The 20,486-nt window shown below is 49.4% G+C and overlaps 1 protein-coding gene and 1 long non-coding RNA gene across 2 annotated transcripts; both read left to right on the top strand.

Moving 5' to 3' along the window:
• Positions 1-52: 52 nt before the first annotated feature.
• LOC142255105 (uncharacterized) lies at positions 53-4,442 on the top strand. The gene is made up of 7 exons (XM_075326558.1): positions 53-136; positions 1,536-1,802; positions 1,927-2,226; positions 2,808-3,062; positions 3,458-3,907; positions 4,074-4,279; positions 4,357-4,442. The coding sequence occupies exons 1-7, from the start codon at positions 120-122 to the stop codon at positions 4,362-4,364; spliced, it is 1,503 nt and encodes a 500-aa protein (XP_075182673.1). The 5' UTR covers positions 53-119; the 3' UTR covers positions 4,365-4,442.
• Positions 4,443-7,494: 3,052 nt separating this feature from the next.
• Positions 7,495-8,859, top strand: LOC142255106 (uncharacterized). Its single transcript, XR_012727348.1, has 2 exons — positions 7,495-8,309; positions 8,589-8,859. It is a non-coding gene; the product is annotated as an uncharacterized LOC142255106 (long non-coding RNA).
• The last annotated feature ends 11,627 nt before the right edge of the window (positions 8,860-20,486 follow it).

The following is a 20,486-nucleotide window of genomic DNA, read 5'->3' as shown; positions in this document are numbered from 1 at the left end:
TCTTACGCCGTTTACACGGAAGCTTGGACGCGCGTCCCCCAGGGAGAAGGTGCGATCTACCCCAGTTACTCAGGAGCGTGGACGGTGTCGTGTTCCCCCACGGAGGCGACATTACAGCGATGGAGTACGGATCAAAGTAAGTGCACCCGGGTCGGGCCGAGAGAGGGGAAGGAGGGGGGTTGAGAGTGGGCCACAGTGAGTGTGAGGGGAACGTTAATCTGCAGGGGCATACTGGGGTACACTCAGATTGTGGGGTACACGGGCGGATGGAGAATATCATAGGTTATTGTATATTGCTTGTGCAGGTATGGAGGATGGGCAGTGTCCCTATAGTGGAGTGTTATCTGATGGCCTGTTAGTGACCTCAGCCACAGGATTACTTTAGCCGTTAGACTGCAGGGGGGGATGGGACTGCTCCAACTGTATTTTCACATCATCTTAGTGTTTAAAATCTTTCATGTACAGGCACCACACAGGACCCCAGGCAGCACCCTGAGGCCCCGGACACTGGCTTGTGGCCCCTGTGGCCCCGGACACTGGCTTGTGGCCCCGGACACTGGCTTGGGGCCCCGGACACTGCCTTGTGGCCCCGGACACTGCCTTGTGGCCCCGGACAGTAGCATGTGGCCCTTGAGGCCCCGGACAGTGGTTTGTGGCCCCTGAGGCCCCCGGACAGTGGCTTGTGGCCCCTGAGGCCCCGGACAGTGGTGTGTGGCCCCTGGGGCCCCGGACAGTGGCTTGTGGCCCCGGACAGTGGCTTGTGGCCCCTGAGGCCCCCGGACAGTGGCTTGTGGCCCCTGAGGCCCCGGACAGTGGTGTGTGGCCCCTGGGGCCCCGGACAGTGGCGTGTGGCCCCTGGGGCCCCGAGCACGTCCAGGGGCCCCGAGCACGCCCAGGGGCCCCGAGCACGCCCAGGGGCCCCTGACATGCCCAGGGGCCCCAGACTCGCCCAGGGGCCCCTGACTTGCCCAGGGGCCCCTGACTCACCCAGGGGCCCCTGACTCGCCCAGGGGCCCCTGAATCGCCCAGGGGCCCCTTGTGGCTCCTGACTCGCCCAGGGGCCCCTTGTGGCTCCTGACACGCCCAGGGGCCCCTTGTGGCTCCTGACACGCCCAGGGGCACCTTGTGGCTCCTGACACGCCCAGGGGCTCCTTGTGGTCCCTGACACGCCCAGGGGCCCAGGGGCCCCTAGGGCGTGTCAGGGCCCCTGACTCGGCGGTGTGGCCCCTGACTTGGCAGTGTGGCCCCTGGGTGTGGCCCCTGACTCGGCGGTGTGGCCCCTGACATGGTGGTGTGGCCCCTGGCACCTTGGTGCATGTCAGGACCCTTGCAGCCCCCATGGCTCCCCAAGAAACAGAACGCCTATCGCAGGCTCCACAACAAACAATGGTTATTGCGGGCAGCACACGGGGCCCCAGGCAGCACACAAGGGGGCAGAGACAGCGCCCGTGGTCCCTGGTAGCGCTCATGTCCCCTGGCAGCTGGATGGATTCTAAGTGATATTGTTTCTAATGTTACACTTTTTTTTTTTACAGGCATTTCAGGATGCCCATGACATGTCCAGTTTGTCAGGAAACAGTGGCACAACTGGCACAGCATCTCAAACGGAAATGCCTGAAGTTTGGCACGGATGAGGAGAGGACTGCAGTCTTGAAAGAGGCTAAGGAGAGGCTGGTGACTCTTGCATCGAAGGGAACAGTTATCTCTTATCAAGATATTCCGGCCCTCGGTACAAGAGATACTTTTGCTGCTTTCCTGGAGGAAAGAGGATTTTTTATATCTGATAAACCAGCTGTGGCCAGGTATGCCCCATCATTGCTACCATCTTATGCTGTGAATACTCTCGCTCACACTTCTTTGGTTTTATAGGTTTTACATTAATGTTTTGAACTTTGAATAATAATCACAATGCTTTTTCATTTATAGGATTGTTGAAGATGAGAGGCCATCTACGTCTGCCACGGAATTGCTCATGCAAGATGAGCTGCCAGCCAGGGAGAGAGAGCAGCCCGCCAAGGAGGGAGTGTTGCCCGTCGAGGTTATGGTAGCACCTGACGTGGAAGAAGAGCTGCCCGCCGTGGCCACGGAAGAAATTCCACCAGCGGCGGAGGAAGAGCTGCCAGTGGTGCTGGAAGAAATGTCAATTGCGGAGAACCTGCCCATCATCGAAGAGCCGCCTGTGGTGGAGGAAGAGCAACCCATCAGAGAGGATGTTCATGACTACAGGTCAGTGTAAATACATACAAGGAATTTAGTTTATAGTGAACCTGTCAGGTGCAGTATGCACCTAGAACCACAAGCTGTTCTGGGTACATATTGATATTCCCTGCCTTATTGTCCCTGTATCTAGTAGCATACATACAGATCTTTAGAAAATGTATTTCTCAAGATCTTTTATTATATGCTAATGGGTGCAGGGTCTAGTCGCAAGGGCGTTAGTTCCAGCGCTCATTCCGCCCTCTTAGCATGTTAGCACACCTGCAGGGGCGTGCTAACATGCTATTCAATGCAGCATCACCAGAGGTGACCCGTGTACCTGTTACCAGTGATCCGAATGCACACCACTTCCGGACATGCGCACTATGAAGCAGTGTATGCCTCCCGGCTTCAGAGAGGTCTGGTGCGCATGACTGGAACTGCCGGGACTTCAGATCAGTGGGGACAGCGGACACAAGTACGCGCATAACCGCTGGTGATGCTGCATTGAATAGCATGATAGCAGGTTAGCACACCCACAGGGGCGTGCTAAGAGGACGAAATGAGCGCAGGAACTAACGCCCTTGTGACTAGTCCCTTATAATTTACAGGACTGGTGAAGACGAGGAACCATCCACATCCACTGGCATATCGACACGTCACATGTCAGTTAATGTGGACAACGCACCCACCGCAGATCCTGAATCGTCTTCTGTATCTGATGATGATGATGAGGCCGTTTCACTCAGTGAGGCAGATTCAAACTCAGAAACCAGTGAAGAAGAGAATGACAACGAGCCTAATGTAGAAGCTGAGACCACAGAAGGAGAAGAGAATTCCAGGAACACAGATGAGCATGGGGAGCGGTAAGACACTGTGTGTGTGTGTGTGTGTGTGTGTGTGTCTCTCTTTCTGTGTCTCTCTTTCTGTGTCTCTCTTTCTGTGTCTCTCTTTCTGTGTCTCTCTTTCTGTGTCTCTGTCTGTCTGTGTTTCTGTCTCTGTGTTTCTGTCTCTGTGTTTCTGTCTCTGTGTTTCTGTCTCTGTGTTTCTGTCTCTCTCTGTCTCTGTTTCTGTCTCTGTCTGTCTCTGTGTTTCTGTCTCTGTGTGTCTCTTTCTCTCCCTGCTCTCTTCCCACCCTGGTCTCGGTCTCCTACCTCTCCCTGCTTTCTTCCCACCCTGGTCTGTCTCTTGTACATACATATATGGGTTTTGTTTGTTTTTTTTTAATCAAGGTTGTAATCTGTTTCCTCCAAATTTATAGATCTTCAAGGATAAAATGGAGTGTTACTTCGAGGATCAAAATGCAAGAAGCAGGATTGTATAATCGCCATCCTTCGTCCGATCCAATCCTACAAGGTTTTTCTGACTATTTACAAAACCACTGTAAACTGGAGAGGTACAAGCAAAAGGTTGAAGATGTGTCGAGGTTTCTGTATTTTATGGACAAGCGCCGTGTGAGCCTCAACTTTGCAAAGAAGATTGAGAAAGCACGCTCATTCTTCAAAAAACTCAAAGACATTGGCCTGTGCAACCAAACCGTCTCCAACTACTTGAAGCATGTCCGGAGATTTGTACACTACCTGCTGTTTGCGACCGATGTAACGTGGCAAAACAGAAAACTTTATAAGATAATGAAATATTTCAAGAACGTGATTATGGACATCCAGAAGACCTTTTCTAAGGGAATAGCAAAAGAGGTGGTTAGCAAAAGGTATGTCATGAGCTATCATTTATCCTTCCTGGGTATCCACAATTTTTTTTTTTTTTTGTGTAATTTATTTCTCCCTTCCACCAAGGTTTTTTGTTGTTTTTTTTACCGTCTTCACATTCTTTAATAGGCCTTACATAACAATCACATTTATTAATCTTTATCTTAGATACCTGGAATTGCAGAGAAACGACAAAACACCAGAGCAATGTCGGGCGCTTTTGAATGTCGCAAAGCCAGCGTTCTTACAAGCCATCGAGGACGTCCAAGAAGGATCCCGAGATCAAGACGCTCAGCTCAATATACTTTATTATCTTGAAGCCCTAATTGTACTAAAACACTTGCAAAGACCAGGAGTTGCCAAAAAATATGACCGTAAGTAAAAACCTGCTTCTCCTTATTGTCCTATAAAACCATCTGTCTCTCCAACTTTCCCATGTATTGATTCACAGGTTTCTGAGTGGACGGGAAGGATGCATTACTTGCATCAAAATCAAGAAGAACTGGCAGTTGTTGGCGTTAAATCCCATAAAACTGCTGCCCAACAAGTAGCGTGCTTTGTTCTCAATCAAGAAGAAGAGGAGGTAAGATTTTCCTGTCGTAGCGACAGCACACACATTAAGCCGAGGCCACACGGGGATTACTACGAGTCCTCGCATGACACTCAGCTCACGCTCACAGCACAGCGGGAGCTGAGTGTCATGCGAGTGACACGCGACTGTGGTCCGATCACACCACAGCTGCGGAGGGGCGGGCAGGTGCTGCAGAGGAGAGGAAGGGATTGGTCTCCCTATCTCCTCCATTGCTGGCTGATGCGAGAATCGCACTGCTCTTGCGTTACACCGGTTTAATGTGAGAGCAATGCGATGTTTCTCTCGCCCCCATAGACTTGAATGGGTGCGAGTGAAACAAGCTCGCAGCATGCTGCGACTGTTTTCTCGGTCTGATTAGGGCTGAGAAAATAATCGCTCATGGGCGTTGCCCCATAGAGTAATATTGGTCCAAGTGGAATGAGTTGGTTTTTTTTATCGCATTACACTCGCTCCGTATTACTTGCCGTGTATCTTAGACTTAAGAGGGGGATCCGCCCCACCAGGACAGTAAACCTACAGAATAAAAGGGTGGTACTTCTCCTCCTATGCAGTTGGCACAGAGGTGACTTTTCTATTTATTAAGATAACCCAGCGGTAGCCCCTCTCCTGCTCAGAAATCCCAACTGAGCCTTAAAAGAGGTACCATATTTTTACCCTGAAGTTTTCCTGTCCTGGTGGAGCAGATCCCTCTCTCATGTGGGCACTGTTGTGGACTCCAGTAAGAAATTGTCTTGTTGAAATCTTCTTACAGTAACATTCAAAAGCCCCATTCAAAATCTAACAAGTGGTTTCTTTGTTTTTTTTCCACAGTGGTTTAACGTTTACTTTTCAGAAGTGAGACCGGTGCTGGCCACACGAGACAGCCCGAATAACTTCTTCTTATCGACTTCAGGAATAAAAATTCATAACGTAACCAACGACCTTACACGCTACCACAAAAAGTAAGTGATAAGTCAAAAAACTATATTTTAAATATTGTGCCATGTATTTACGATCTACTCTATTCCTTTCTAGGTATAAAATTGAAAATATCTCCAGTCAGCTGGTCAGAAAAGTCTGTCAGACATGGACAGTGTCTAACCTGACAGAGAAAGAGAAGTATCTGTTCTCGAAATACTTAAGCCATTCGAACATGACAGCGGAGAGGAACTACAGGGAGAAAACCTTAGGGGACCTCTGTGAAGCATTCCAACTGGTTGCAGGAGCAGGCAGACCAAGGGAAACCCAGCCCAGCACCTCAAGGTAATTCATTGCAATGCAGATATGATTTCATATTTGTACATAAACTGTTGCCAGAATTTAAGTTTGTTTTCTGTCTCCCCTACAGAGCTACAGAAGGAAGCAGCAGAGAAGAGGAGCAAAGGGTCCAGGCCCAGGAAGTCGAAGCTACCAGTGCCCAACTTGAAGAAGTACCCGGTGACTCAAGTTTAAATCCAAGGTGGGTATACCTTTAAATCAGTGCCACAGGTCAATGTTTGCTGCGGAAAAAACAAGCACAGCGAGCATGTGATTTCTAGAAATCATGTCCACTATGCTTGTACTGTACAATGCAGTGTTTTGGAAGCAGCAGAAAAACGCTACATCCCAAACGCTGCCAGCCCTGATCGTGGGCACGCACTCTAAGGGTAGAGTCACAATGGCGCATGACTCGCACGAGAGCAATGTGAGAGAAATCTGGCATTGCATTTGACCCCATTTAAGACAATACAGCAGCTCACCTCTGCAAGTTTTTTTTTTTTCTCAGCCCTAATTGGACTACGGAAAAAAAAAAAAAAAAAAAATCGCAGCATGCTGCCATGGTCTGTGAGTCTCTCCACTCGTCCATACAAGTCTGTGGGTGAGGGAGAAACATCGGACTGCTCTCGGATGTCATCCTAGTGCAGTGCGATATGCGCACAGGCTGACAATGGAGAAGAGGGGATTAATCTCTCTCTCTTCCGCAGCTAGGATCTGCTCTCAGGAATGGATCACAGTGGCATGACACTCTGCTCACGCTTGCAGCGAGCGGGATCCGAGGGTCATTAGCATATTGCATCTGATGCTCTCTCCTCAGTTACTATGCACAAGTGTCACTCTACCCTAAGGGTAACTTTACACAGCCCAGCAGTTTACTGAATTATTGCTCAAATGAGCACATTTGGTTGGCTATCAGGTCGTGTAAACATGGCACCTTACAGGGCATTCAGTGTGTCACTCAAAAGTTGTCAGTCTCTGGGATTCACAGCAATTTAATACCCTGGCCACTTCAATGCCTGACAGATGTCCTGTGTAAAGCTGTCTTATGCCAGTGACAGCACAGTGAGTGAGCGCAGCTGCTTCTGTGGGATGAGCTGGACTTGCTAGAAGAGCAGTGATCATGTGTGCATCGTCAGGGTGTATACTAATATTGTTTATTTCAGGCCGACAGAATCTATCCTGTCCAGTGTCCGCACAAGATCCACGACGACTGGGAGGGTGTTGAGGAAAAGGAAACAGCCCGGGTAATAAGTGAATATGTTCATTGATGTCGTCTTTAAACCACAAACCTGTTTTAACATAGGTATTCCTTTTTTTTCATTTAAAGAGATGACGACTGCAGGGATCCGCCCAGAAGAATGAAGCTTATCCCTAGGCTCATATCGAAGAGAATCGACGATTGAATTTTTCATGTTTAAAAAGTTTATTAATTCCATGTTGTGCTTTTTTTTTCCCCATTTTAGGTCCAATACCAGGTGAATATTGTCTTATAGATGTACTGTTAACTATTTCTATTCTAGCTATAGGGACAAACTGGAGGTGATAAACGGCAGTGATGAAATTATTCTGACAAATGGAAGTTTGAATGGCATCGCCAATGACAACTAGTCAGATGTCTGAGCCGTTGTATTTCCCTCATGCCTTGTCTCTATAACTAGAATTCAAATAAACTTTACAAAATAAAAATGCACCAGAGGATACAGCCGTGCCAGAGGATACAGCCGTGCCAGAGGATACAGCCCACAACAGTGTCAGGTAAAATCTTGCAGCCCACCCTGCTCTGTCTGCACCGAGAATCCGCCGGACGGGCACCAGTTTGCGCCAAGAGCCAGCTGCAAAGGCCCCAAAAAACTCGTATTGTTTATGGCCCTTGAATATTGCAGTGGGCCAGCATTGCTCTAAATGTCTCTGTGAAGGTAGCCAGAGAACAAGAATAATACTCAAGTCCTACCACCACAACTGCATTTCACCCAAGACCATCTTAGGCCCTGTGCCCACGCTGTGTTTGATGCTTTTTTCATGCAGATTTTGAGAATCTGCATCAAAATCTGCATATCTATCCTGAGGGCAGCAAAGTCTATGACAGGTGGCAAGTGCTGTGCTTATGTTGCTTTTTTTCCCCCCCTTAAATTATGGTTCAGGCATCAAATCTGAAAGGGAAAAAAAATCCCAATATAATAGTACTTATAATATATAGTGTGTATTACTAAGGTGAGAGCATTGGTGTATACAAATTTATATATGTGCATATGATGTACATTAAATAAGAGAAACCAAACAAATGTCAAACTATAAACATTTTATTAAACTGAATAATTAAGCAAGGAAAAAAAAAGAAAAACGGGAACATAGACCATTCCAAGCTTGCAGTTTTCATTCTGTAGAAAGAAAAAAAGAAAAAATTAAATGTAGCACAGTGCAGAATACTATAAGAGGTCTTTACAGAACCGAGTAACGGAAGATCCAGAGGCCCACTAAGCCAGCCAGAGAGGAGACAGAGGGCTGCCGCCTGCACCCCCACCAGGAGGAGCGACAGAGGGCTGTCGCCTGCACCCCCACCAGTCTGACGTATGAAGGTTCGTGTATGGCATTGTTTCTAAACAGGCTCTTTTTTTCCTCTCATGCCTTGAACTAGAATTCAAATAGAATTTACAAAATAATGTTACTGTACGTGATCCATACCCCCAAATCAGGCTATTTTCAAGTAGCTATCTTGTAGACTGGTAGACAGGACATTTGTGTATCCCAGCAGGGACATTTCAATAGCTGGCAATACAGGGTCACTTTTGTTTATCTGTTCTGTTTCGAAAAGATAAAGGAAAGTTCGCTAATGTTTACTGTTGTTGTTCCCACAGAATGAAGATGTGTAAAAGCAGTCATCACTAGACATTAATGTGTATATGTTTCTGAAATACAATATTAAGACAAAGAACATTTAGAAGACAAATCGGAATATCCTAGTCAAGTCGCTATAGGGAACACATGCCTCCATATACCAGTATTTTTACGTGGATTACTGACATCTGTTTGTTAATGTGTAGTAATCTGTAGTGGTCTTACGAGGTAGGGGCCCGTGGAACAATGTCAACCGTGAATGTATATTAAATATAAACATTTTAATATTTATCTGTGTCTTCTGTTTGTTTTCTAAAGTAGGCCTACATGGTGTAACAAGTCAAGCAGCTTCTGCTACTGCCGCCTGGGGGCAGAAAATATCATTTGAACAAAATTTTAGGGGTAAAGGCCCTGTCACACACAGATAAATCTTTGGCAGATCTGTGGTTGCAGTGAAATCATGGACATAGAGTTCCATTTGTACACAGCCACAAACCTGGCCCTGATTGTCCACAACTTCACTGCAACCACAGATCTGCCACAGATTTAGCAATGTCTGTGACAGGGCCTTAAGGGAAAGTAGTCTGCAGCAAAAAAACGTATATTTTGGGTCCCTGCTCCCCTCTCCAGGCTTGTGGGTGTCCCTGCTGCCCCCCCCCTCAGCCAGCTCGGGGGAGAGGACAGAGGCCCAGGGAGTCCCAGGGGAGAGGACAGAGGCCCAGGGAGTCCCAGGGGAGAGGACAGAGGCCCAGGGAGTCCCAGGGGAGAGGACAGAGGCCCAGGGAGTCCCAGGGGAGAGGACAGAGGCCCAGGGAGTCCAAGGGGAGAGGACAGAGGCCCAGGGAGTCCCAGGGGAGAGGACAGAGGCCCAGGGAGTCCCAGGGGAGAGGACAGAGGCCCAGGGAGTCCAAGGGGAGAGGACAGAGGCCCAGGGAGTCCCAGGGGAGAGGACAGAGGCCCAGGGAGTCCCAGGGGAGAGGACAGAGGCCCAGGGAGTCCCAGGGGAGAGGACAGAGGCCCAGGGAGTCCAAGGGGAGAGGACAGAGGCCCAGGGAGTCCCAGGGGAGAGGACAGAGGCCCAGGGAGTCCCAGGGGAGAGGACAGAGGCCCAGGGAGTCCCAGTGGAGAGGACAGAGGCCCAGGGAGTCCAAGGGGAGAGGACAGAGGCCCAGGGAGTCCCAGGGGAGAGGACAGAGGCCCAGGGAGTCCCAGGGGAGAGGACAGAGGCCCAGGGAGTCCCAGGGGAGAGGACAGAGGCCCAGGGAGTCCTAGGGGAGAGGACAGAGGCCCAGGGAGTCCCAGGAGCCAAGACAGAGTCCCAGGAGCCAAGACAGAGTCCCAGGAGCCAAGACAGAGTCCCAGGAGCCAACAGGGAGGCCCAGGAGCCAACAGGGAGGCCCAGGAGCCAACAGGGAGGCCCAGGAGCCAAGACAGAGGCCCAGGAGCCAAGACAGAGGCCCAGGAGCCAACAGGGAGGCCCAGGAGCCAACAGGGAGACCCAGGAGCCAGGACAGAGGCCCAGGAGCCAAGACAGAGGCCCAGGAGCTAAGACAAATGCCCAGGGGCCAAGACAGAGGCCCAGGGGCCAAGACAGAGGCCCAGGAGCCAAGACAGAGGCCCAGGAGCCAACAGGGAGGCCCAGGAGCCAACAGGGAGACCCAGGAGCCAGGACAGAGGCCCAGGAGCCAAGACAGAAGCCCAGGAGCCAAGACAGAGGCCCAGGGGCCAGGACAGAGGCCCAAGGGCCAAGACAGAGGCCCAGGGGCCAAGACAGAGGCCCAGGAGCCAAGACAGAGGCCCAGGAGCCAACAGGGAGGCCCAGGAGCCAAGACAGAGGCCCAGGAGCCAGGACAGAGGCCCAGGAGCCAAGACAGAGGCCCAGGGGCCAAGACAGAGGCCCAGGAGCCAAGACAGAGGCCCAGGAGCCAAGACAGAGGCCCAGGAGCCAACAGGGAGGCCCAGGAGCCAAGACAGAGGCCCAGGAGCCAAGACAGAGGCCCAGGAGCCAACAGGGAGGCCCAGGAGCCAAGACAGAGGCCCAGGAGCCAGGACAGAGGCCCAGGAGCCAAGACAGTGGCCCAGGAGCCAACAGGGAGGCCCAGGAGCCAAGACAGAGGCCCAGGAGCCAAGACAGAGGCCCAGGAGCCAAAAAGCCCCAAAAAGACGGCCATGTTTGAACCCCGATAACTTCTTAACGCTGGGTCCTAGAGCTTCGGGTATGGGCTCGTTGGAATCGGGGTGAAGAAATCTAGGGGGGTCTATACAGGCATTCCGCTAGATGCTTTAGATTAGGAGATATTTGGCTTCAACTGCAGTCTGCTGAAGAGCGCCCTCTAATCTGGAATTACACCCAAAGGTGTAGCTTACTTTGCGGCTTCATATCTCGGGAACCAAACATGTCACCGGGTCATGTGACCCCTTAAAATTTAAGTCTGAACCTGGCCGAGCTAATGGGACATATCCCGCAATTGAGGGACCCCGGGAAACGACGGCAATGCGTCACAAAAAGATGGCCATGTTTGAACCCCGATAACTTCTTAACGCGGGGTCGTAGAGCTTCGGGGATGGTCTCATTGGAATCGGGGTGAAGAAATCTAGGGGGGTCAACACAGGCTTTCCGCTAGATGCTTTAGATTAGGAGATATTTGGCTTCAACTGCAGTCTGCAGAAGAGCGCCCTCTAATCTGGAATTACACCCAAAGGTGTAGCTTACTTTGCGGCCTCATATCTCGGTAACCAAACATCTCACCGGGTCATGTGACCCCTTAAAATTTAAGTCTGAATCTGGCCGAGCTAATGGGACGTATCCCGCAATTGAAGGACCCCGGGAAACGACGGCAATGCGCCCCAAAAAGACGGCCATGTTTGAACCCCGATAACTTATTAATGCTGTGTCCTAGAGCTTCGGGGATGGTCTCGTTGGAATCGGGGTGAAGAAATCTAGGGGGTTGTATGCAAGCATTCTGCTAGATGCTTTAGATTAGGAGATATTTGGCTCCAACTGTCACCTGTGGACTTTGCTCTATATATATATATTTTTTTTTCATACTGCGAGAGTTGGGTATATGGACATAATTGTGGCTTTTACCCAACTCTCACGGTCTGCTCAACAGCGCCCCCTAGTCTGGAATTACACCCAAAGGTGTAGCTTACTTTGCGGCCTCATATCTCGGGAACCAAACATCTCAGCGGGTCATGTGACCCCTTAAAATTTAAGTCTGAACCTGGCCGAGCTAATGGGACGTATACCGCAATTGGGGGACCCCGGGAAACGACGGCAATGCGCCCCAAAAAGACAGCCATGTTTGAACCCCGATAACTTCTTAACGCGGGGTCCTAGAGCTTCGGGTATGGGCTCGTTGGAATCGGGGTGAAGAAATCTAGGGGGGTCTATATAGGCATTCCGCTAGATGCTTTAGATTAGGAGATATTTGGCTCCAACTGTCACCTGTGGACTTTGCTCTCTATATATATTTTTTCTCATACTGCGAGAGTTGGGTATATGGACATAATTGTGGCTTTTACCCAACTCTCACGGTCTGCTCAACAGCGCCCCCTAGTCTGGAATTACACCCAAAGGTGTAGCTTAATTTGCGGCTTCATATCTCGGGAACCAAACATCTCACCGGGTCATGTGACCCCTTAAAATTTAAGTCTGAACCTGGCCGAGCTAATGGGACGTATACCGCAATTGGGGGACCCCGGGAAACGACGGCAATGCGCCCCAAAAAGACGGCCATGTTTGAACCCCGATAACTTCTTAACGCGGGGTCCTAGAGCTTCGGGGATGGTCTCATTGGAATCGGGGTGAAGAAATCTAAGGGGGTCTATACAGGCATTCCGCTAGATGCTTTAGAATAGGAGATATTTGGCTTCAACTGTCACCTGTGGACTTTGCACTAAATATATATACTTTTTTTTTTCATTCTGCGAGGGTTGGCTATATGGACTTAATTGTGGCTTTTACCCAACCCTCACGGTCTGCTCAACAGCGCCCCCTAGTCTGGAATTACACCCAAAGGTGTAGCTTATTTTGCGGCTTCATATCTCGGGAACCAAACATCTCACCGGGTCATGTGACCCCTTAAAATTTAAGTCTGAACCTGGCCGAGCTAATGGGACTTATCCCGCAATTGTGGGACCCCGGGAAACGACGGCAATGCGCCCCAAAAAGACGGCCATGTTTGAACCCCGATAACTTCTTAACGCTGGGTCCTAGAGCTAAGGGGATGGTCTCGTTGGAATCGGGGTGAAGAAATCTAGGGGGGCTAAACAGGCATTCCGCTAGATGCTTTAGATTAGGAAATATTTGGCTTCAACTGCAGTCTGCTGAAAAGCGCCCTCTAATCTGGAATTACACCCAAATGTGTAGCTTACTTTGCGGCCTCATATCTCGGGAACCAAACATGTCACCGGGTCATGTGACCCCTTAAAATTTAAGTCTGAACCTGGCCGAGCTAATGGGACTTATCCCGCAATTGAGGGACCCCGGGAAACGACGACAATGCGCCACAAAAAGATGGCCATGTTTGAACCCCGATAACTTCTTAACGCGGGGTCGTAGAGCTTCGGGGATGGTCTCATTGGAATCGGGGTGAAGAAATCTAGGGTGGTCTATACAGGCTTTCCGCTAGATGCTTTGGATTAGGAGATATTTGGCTTCAACTGCAGTCTGCTGAAGAGCGCCCTCTAATCTGGAATTACACCCAAATGTGTAGCTTACTTTGCGGCCTCATATCTCGGGAACCAAACATGTCACCGGGTCATGTGACCCCTTAAAATTTAAGTCTGAACCTGGCCGAGCTAATAGGACGTATACCGCAATTATGGGACCCCGGGAAACGACGGCAATGCGCCCCAAAATGACGGCCATGTTTGAACCCCGATAACTTCTTAACGCTGTGTCCTAGAGCTTCGGGGATGGTCTCGTTGGAATCGGGGTGAAGAAATCTAGGAGGTTCTATACAGGCATTCCGCTAGCTGCTTTAGATTAGGAGATATTTGGCTCCAACTGTCACCTGTGGACTTTGCTCTATATATATATATTTTTTTTTCCATACTGCGAGAGTTGGGTATATGGACATAATTGTGGCTTTTATCCAACTCTCACGGTCTGCTCAACAGCGCCCCCTAGTCTGGAATTACACCCAAATGTGTAGCTTACTTTGCGGCCTCATATCTCGGGAACCAAACATCTCAGCGGGTCATGTGACCCCTTAAAATTTAAGTCTGAACCTGGCCGAGCTAATGGGACGTATACCGCAATTGGGGGACCCCGGGAAACGACGGCAATGCGCCCCAAAAAGACGGCCATGTTTGAACCCCGATAACTTCTTAACGCGGGGTCCTAGAGCTTCGGGTATGGGCTCGTTGGAATCGGGGTGAAGAAATCTAGGGGGGTCTATACAGGCATTCCGCTAGATGCTTTAGATTAGGAGATATTTGGCTCCAACTGTCACCTGTGGACTTTGCTCTCTATATATATATTTTTTTCTCATACTGCAAGAGTTGGGTATATGGACATAATTGTGGCTTTTACCCAACTCTCACGGTCTGCTCAACAGCGCCCCCTAGTCTGGAATTACACCCAAAGGTGTAGCTTATTTTGCGGCTTCATATCTCGGGAACCAAACATCTCACCGGGTCATGTGACCCCTTAAAATTTAAGTCTGAACCTGGCCAAGCTAATGGGACTTATCCCGCAATTGGGGGACCCCGGGAAACGATGGCAATGCGCCCCAAAAAGACGGCCATGTTTGAACCCCGATAACTTCTTAACGCGGGATCCTAGAGCTTCGGGGATGGTCTCGTTGGAATCGGGGTGAAGAAATCTAGGGGGGCTAAACAGGCATTCCACTAGATGCTTTAGATTAGGAAATATTTGGCTTCAACTGCAGTCTGCTGAAAAGCGCCCTCTAGCCTGGAATTACACCCAAATGTGTAGCTTACTTTGCGGCCTCATATCTCGGGAACCAAACATGTCACCGGGTCATGTGACCCCTTAAAATTTAAGTCTGAACCTGGCCGAGCTAATGGGACGTATACCGCAATTATGGGACCCCGGGAAACGACGGCAATGCGCCCCAAAATGACGGCCATGTTTGAACCCCGATAACTTCTTAACGCTGTGTCCTAGAGCTTCGGGGATGGGCTCGTTGGAATCGGGGTGAAGAAATCTAGGGGGTTCCATACAGGCATTCCGCTAGCTGCTTTAGATTAGGAGATATTTGGCTCCAACTGTCACCTGTGGACTTTGCTCTATATATATATATATTTTTTCATACTGCGAGAGTTGGGTATATGGACATAATTGTGGCTTTTACCCAACTCTCACGGTCTGCTCAAAAGCGCCCCCTAGTCTGGAATTACACCCAAAGGTGTAGCTTACTTTGCGGCCTCATATCTCGGGAACCAAACATCTCAGCGGGTCATGTGACCCCTTAAAATTTAAGTCTGAACCTGGCCGAGCTAATGGGACGTATCCCGCAAATGGGGGATCCCGGGAAATGACGGCAATACGCCCCAAAAAGACGGCCATGTTTGAACCCCGATAACTTCTTAATGCGGGGACCTAGAGCTTCGGGGATGGTCTCATTGGAATCAGGGTGAAGAAATCTAGGAGGTTCTATACAGGCATTCCGCTAGATGCTTTAGATTAGGAGATATTTGGCTCCAACTGTCACCTGTGGACTTTGCTCTATATATATATATATTTTTTTTCTCATACTGCGAGAGTTGTGTATATGGACATAATTGTGGCTTTTACCCAACTCTCACGGTCTGCTCAACAGCGCCCCCTAGTCTGGAATTACACCCAAAGGTGTAGCTTACTTTGCGGCTTCATATCTCGGGAACCAAACATGTCACCGGGTCATGTGACCCCTTAAAATTTAAGTCTGAACCTGGCCGAGCTAATGGGACATATCCCGCAATTGAGGGACCCCGGGAAACGACGGCAATGCGCCACAAAAAGATGGCCATGTTTGAACCCCGATAACTTCTTAACGCGGGGTCGTAGAGCTTCGGGGATGGTCTCGTTGGAATCGGGGTGAAGAAATCTAGGGGGGTCTATACAGGCTTTCCGCTAGATGCTTTAGATTAGGAGATATTTGGCTTCAACTGCAGTCTGCTGAAGAGCGCCCTCTAATCTGAAATTACACCCAAAGGTGTAGCTTACTTTGCGGCCTCATATCTCGGTAACCAAACATCTCACCGAGTCATGTGACCCCTTAAAATTTAAGTCTGAATCTGGCCGAGCTAATGGGACGTATCCCGCAATTGAAGGACCCCAGGAAACGACGGCAATGCGCCCCAAAAAGACGGCCATGTTTGAACCCCGATAACTTATTAACGCTGTGTCCTAGAGCTTCGGGGATGGTCTCGTTGGAATCGGGGTGAAGAAATCTAGGGGGTTCTATGTAAGCATTCTGCTAGATGCTTTAGATTAGGAGATATTTGGCTCCAACTGTCACCTGTGGACTTTGCTCTATATATATATATATATTTTTTTTCATACTGCGAGAGTTGGGTATATGGACATAATTGTGGCTTTTACCCAACTCTCACGGTCTGCTCAACAGCGCCCCCTAGTCTGGAATTACACCCAAAGGTGTAGCTTACTTTGCGGCCTCATATCTCGGGAACCAAACATCTCAGCGGGTCATGTGACCCCTTAAAATTTAAGTCTGAACCTGGCCGAGCTAATGGGACGTATACCGCAATTGGGGGACCCCGGGAAACGACGGCAATGCGCCCCAAAAAGACGGCCATGTTTGAACCCCGATAACTTCTTAACGCGGGGTCCTAGAGCTTCGGGTATGGGCTCGTTGGAATCGGGGTGAAGAAATCTAGGGGGGTCTATACGGGCATTCCGCTAGATGCTTTAGATTAGGAGATATTTGGCTCCAACTGTCACCTGTGGACTTTGCTCTCTATATATTTTTTCTCATACTGCGAGAGTTGGGTATATGGACATAATTGTGGCTTTTACCCAACTCTCACGGTCTGCTCAACAGCGCCCCCTAGTCTGGAATTACACCCAAAGGTGTAGCTTAATTTGCGGCTTCATATCTCGGGAACCAAACATCTCACCGGGTCATGTGACCCCTTAAAATTTAAGTCTGAACCTGGCCGAGCTAATGGGACGTGTACCGCAATTGGGGGACCCCGGGAAACGACGGCAATGCGCCCCAAAAAGACGGCCATGTTTGAACCCCGATAACTTCTTAACGCGGGGTTCTAGAGCTTCGGGTATAGGCTCGTTGGAATCGGGGTGAAGAAATCTAGGGGGGTCTATACAGGCATTCCACTAGATGCTTTAGATTAGGAGATATTTGGCTTCAACTGCAGTCTGCTGAAGAGCGCCCTCTAATCTGGAATTACACCCAAATGTGTAGCTTACTTTGCGGCCTCATATCTCAGGAACCAAACATGTCACCGGGTCATGTGACCCCTTAAAATTTAAATCTGAACCTGGCCGAGCTAATGGGACATATACCGCAATTATGGGACCCCGGGAAACGACGGCAATGCGCCCCAAAATGACGGCCATGTTTGAACCCCGATAACTTCTTAACGCTGTGTCCTAGAGCTTCGGGGATGGGCTCGTTGGAATCGGGGTGAAGAAATCTAGGGGGTTCTATACAGGCATTCCGCTAGCTGCTTTAGATTAGGAGATATTTGGCTCCAACTGTCACCTGTGGACTTTGCTCTATATATATATATTTTTTCCCATACTGCGAGAGTTGGGTATATGGACATAATTGTGGCTTTTACCCAACTCTCACGGTCTGCTCAATAGCGCCCCCTAGTCTGGAATTACACCCAAAGGTGTAGCTTACTTTGCGGCCTCATATCTCGGGAACCAAACATCTCAGCGGGTCATGTGACCCCTTAAAATTTAAGTCTGAACCTGGCCGAGCTAATGGGACGTATCCCGCAAATGGGGGATCCCGGGAAATGACGGCAATGCGCCCCAAAAAGACGGCCATGTTTGAACCCCGATAACTTCTTAATGCGGGGACCTAGAGCTTCGGGGATGGTCTCATTGGAATCAGGGTGAAGAAATCTAGGAGGTTCTATACAGGCATTCCGCTAGATGCTTTAGATTAGGAGATATTTGGCTCCAACTGTCACCTGTGGACTTTGCTCTATATATATATTTTTTTTCTCATACTGCGAGAGTTGTGTATATGGACATAATTGTGGCTTTTACCCAACTCTCACGGTCTGCTCAACAGCGCCCCCTAGTCTGGAATTACACCCAAAGGTGTAGCTTACTTTGCGGCTTCATATCTTGGGAACCAAACATGTCACCGGGTCATGTGACCCCTTAAAATTTAAGTCTGAACCTGGCCGAGCTAATGGGACATATCCCGCAATTGAGGGACCCCGGGAAAGGACGGCAATGCGCCACAAAAAGATGGCCATGTTTGAACCCCGATAACTTCTTAACGAGGGGTCGTAGAGCTTCAGGGATGGTCTCATTGGAATCGGGGTGAAGAAATCTAGGGGGGTCTATACAGGCTTTCCGCTAGATGCTTTAGATTAGGAGATATTTGGCTTCAACTGCAGTCTGCTGAAGAGCGCCCTCTAATCTGAAATTACACCCAAAGGTGTAGCTTACTTTGCGGCCTCATATCTCGGTAACCAAACATCTCACCGAGTCATGTGACCCCTTAAAATTTAAGTCTGAATCTGGCCGAGCTAATGGGACGTATCCCGCAATTGAAGGACCCCGGGAAACGACGGCAATGCGCCCCAAAAAGACGGCCATGTTTGAACCCCGATAACTTATTAACGCTGTGTCCTAGAGCTTCGGGGATGGTCTCTTTGGAATCGGGGTGAAGAAATCTAGGGGGTTCTATGTAAGCATTCTGCTAGATGCTTTAGATTAGGAGATATTTGGCTCCAACTGTCACCTGTGGACTTTGCTCTATATATATATATATTTTTTTTTTCATACTGCGAGAGTTGGGTATATGGACATAATTGTGGCTTTTACCCAACTCTCACGGTCTGCTCAACAGCGCCCCCTAGTCTGGAATTACACCCAAAGGTGTAGCTTACTTTGCGGCCTCATATCTCGGGAACCAAACATCTCAGCGGGTCATGTGACCCCTTAAAATTTAAGTCTGAACCTGGCCGAGCTAATGGGACGTATACCGCAATTGGGGGACCCCGGGAAACGACGGCAATGCGCCCCAAAAAGACGGCCATGTTTGAACCCCGATAACTTCTTAACGCGGGGTCCTAGAGCTTCGGGTATGGGCTCGTTGGAATCGGGGTGAAGAAATCTAGGGGGTCTATACAGGCATTCCGCTAGATGCTTTAGATTAGGAGATATTTGGCTTCAACTGCAGTCTGCTGAAGAGCGCCCTCTAATCTGGAATTACACCCAAATGTGTAGCTTACTTTGCGGCCTCATATCTCGGGAACCAAACATGTCACCGGGTCATGTGACCCCTTAAAATTTAAGTCTGAACCTGGCCGAGCTAATGGGACTAATCCCGCAATTGTGGGACCCCGGGAAAGGACGGCAATGCGCCCCAAAAAGACGGCCATGTTTGAACCCCGATAACTTCTTAACGCTGGGTCCTAGAGCTTCGGGGATGGTCTCATTGGAATCGGGGTGAAGAAATCTAAGGGGGTCTTTACAGGCATTCCGCTAGATGCTTTAGAATAGGAGATATTTGGCTTCAACTGTCACCTGTGGACTTTGCACTAAATATATATACTTTTTTTTTTCATTCTGCGAGGGTTGGCTATATGGACTTAATTGTGGCTTTTACTCAACCCTCACGGTCTGCTCAACAGCGCCCCCTAGTCTGGAATTACACCCAAAGGTGTAGCTTATTTTGCGGCTTCATATCTCGGGAACCAAACATCTCACCGGGTCATGTGACCCCTTAAAATTTAAGTCTGAACCTGGCCGAGCTAATGGGACTTATCCCGCAATTGTGGGACCCCGGGAAACGATGGCAATGCGCCCCAAAAAGACGGCCATGTTTGAACCCCGATAACTTCTTAACGCTGGGTCCTAGAGCTTCGGGGATGGTCTCGTTGGAATCGGGGTGAAGAAATCTAGGGGGGCTAAACAGGCATTCCGCTAGATGCTTTAGATTAGGAAATATTTGGCTTCAACTGCAGTCTGCTGAAAAGCGCCCTCTAGCCTGGAATTACACCCAAATGTGTAGCTTACTTTGCGGCCTCATATCTCGGGAACCAAACATGTCACCGGGTCATGTGACCCCTTAAAATTTAAGTCTGAACCTGGCCGAGCTAATGGGACGTATACCGCAATTATGGGACCCCGGGAAACGACGGCAATGCGCCCCAAAATGACGGCCATGTTTGAACCCCGATAACTTCTTAACGCTGTGTCCTAGAGCTTCGGGGATGGTCTCGTTGGAATCGGGGTGAAGAAATCTAGGAGGTTCGATACAGGCATTCCGCTAGCTGCTTTAGATTAGGAGATATTTGGCTCCAACTGTCACCTGTGGACTTTGCTCTATATATATATATTTTTTTTTTCATACTGCGAGAGTTGGGTATATGGACATAATTGTGGCTTTTACCCAACTCTCACGGTCTGCTCAACAGCGCCCCCTAGTCTGGAATTACACCCAAAGGTGTAGCTTACTTTGCGGCCTCATATCTCGGGAACCAAACATCTCAGCGGGTCATGTGACCCCTTAAAATTTAAGTCTGAACCTGGCCGAGCTAATGGGACGTATACCGCAATTGGGGGACCCCGGGAAACGACGGCAATGCGCCCCAAAAAGACGGCCATGTTTGAACCCCGATAACTTCTTAACGCGGGGTCCTAGAGCTTCGGGTATGGGCTCGTTGGAATCGGGGTGAAGAAATCTAGGGGGGTCTATACAGGCATTCCGCTAGATGCTTTAGATTAGGAGATA

Source organism: Anomaloglossus baeobatrachus, chromosome 10 (assembly GCF_048569485.1).
Source record: "Anomaloglossus baeobatrachus isolate aAnoBae1 chromosome 10, aAnoBae1.hap1, whole genome shotgun sequence".
NCBI classification, from domain to species: Eukaryota; Metazoa; Chordata; class Amphibia; order Anura; family Aromobatidae; genus Anomaloglossus; species Anomaloglossus baeobatrachus.
The sequence above is the reverse complement of the archived record's forward strand: the minus strand, read 5'-3'. Positions and strand labels throughout refer to the sequence as shown.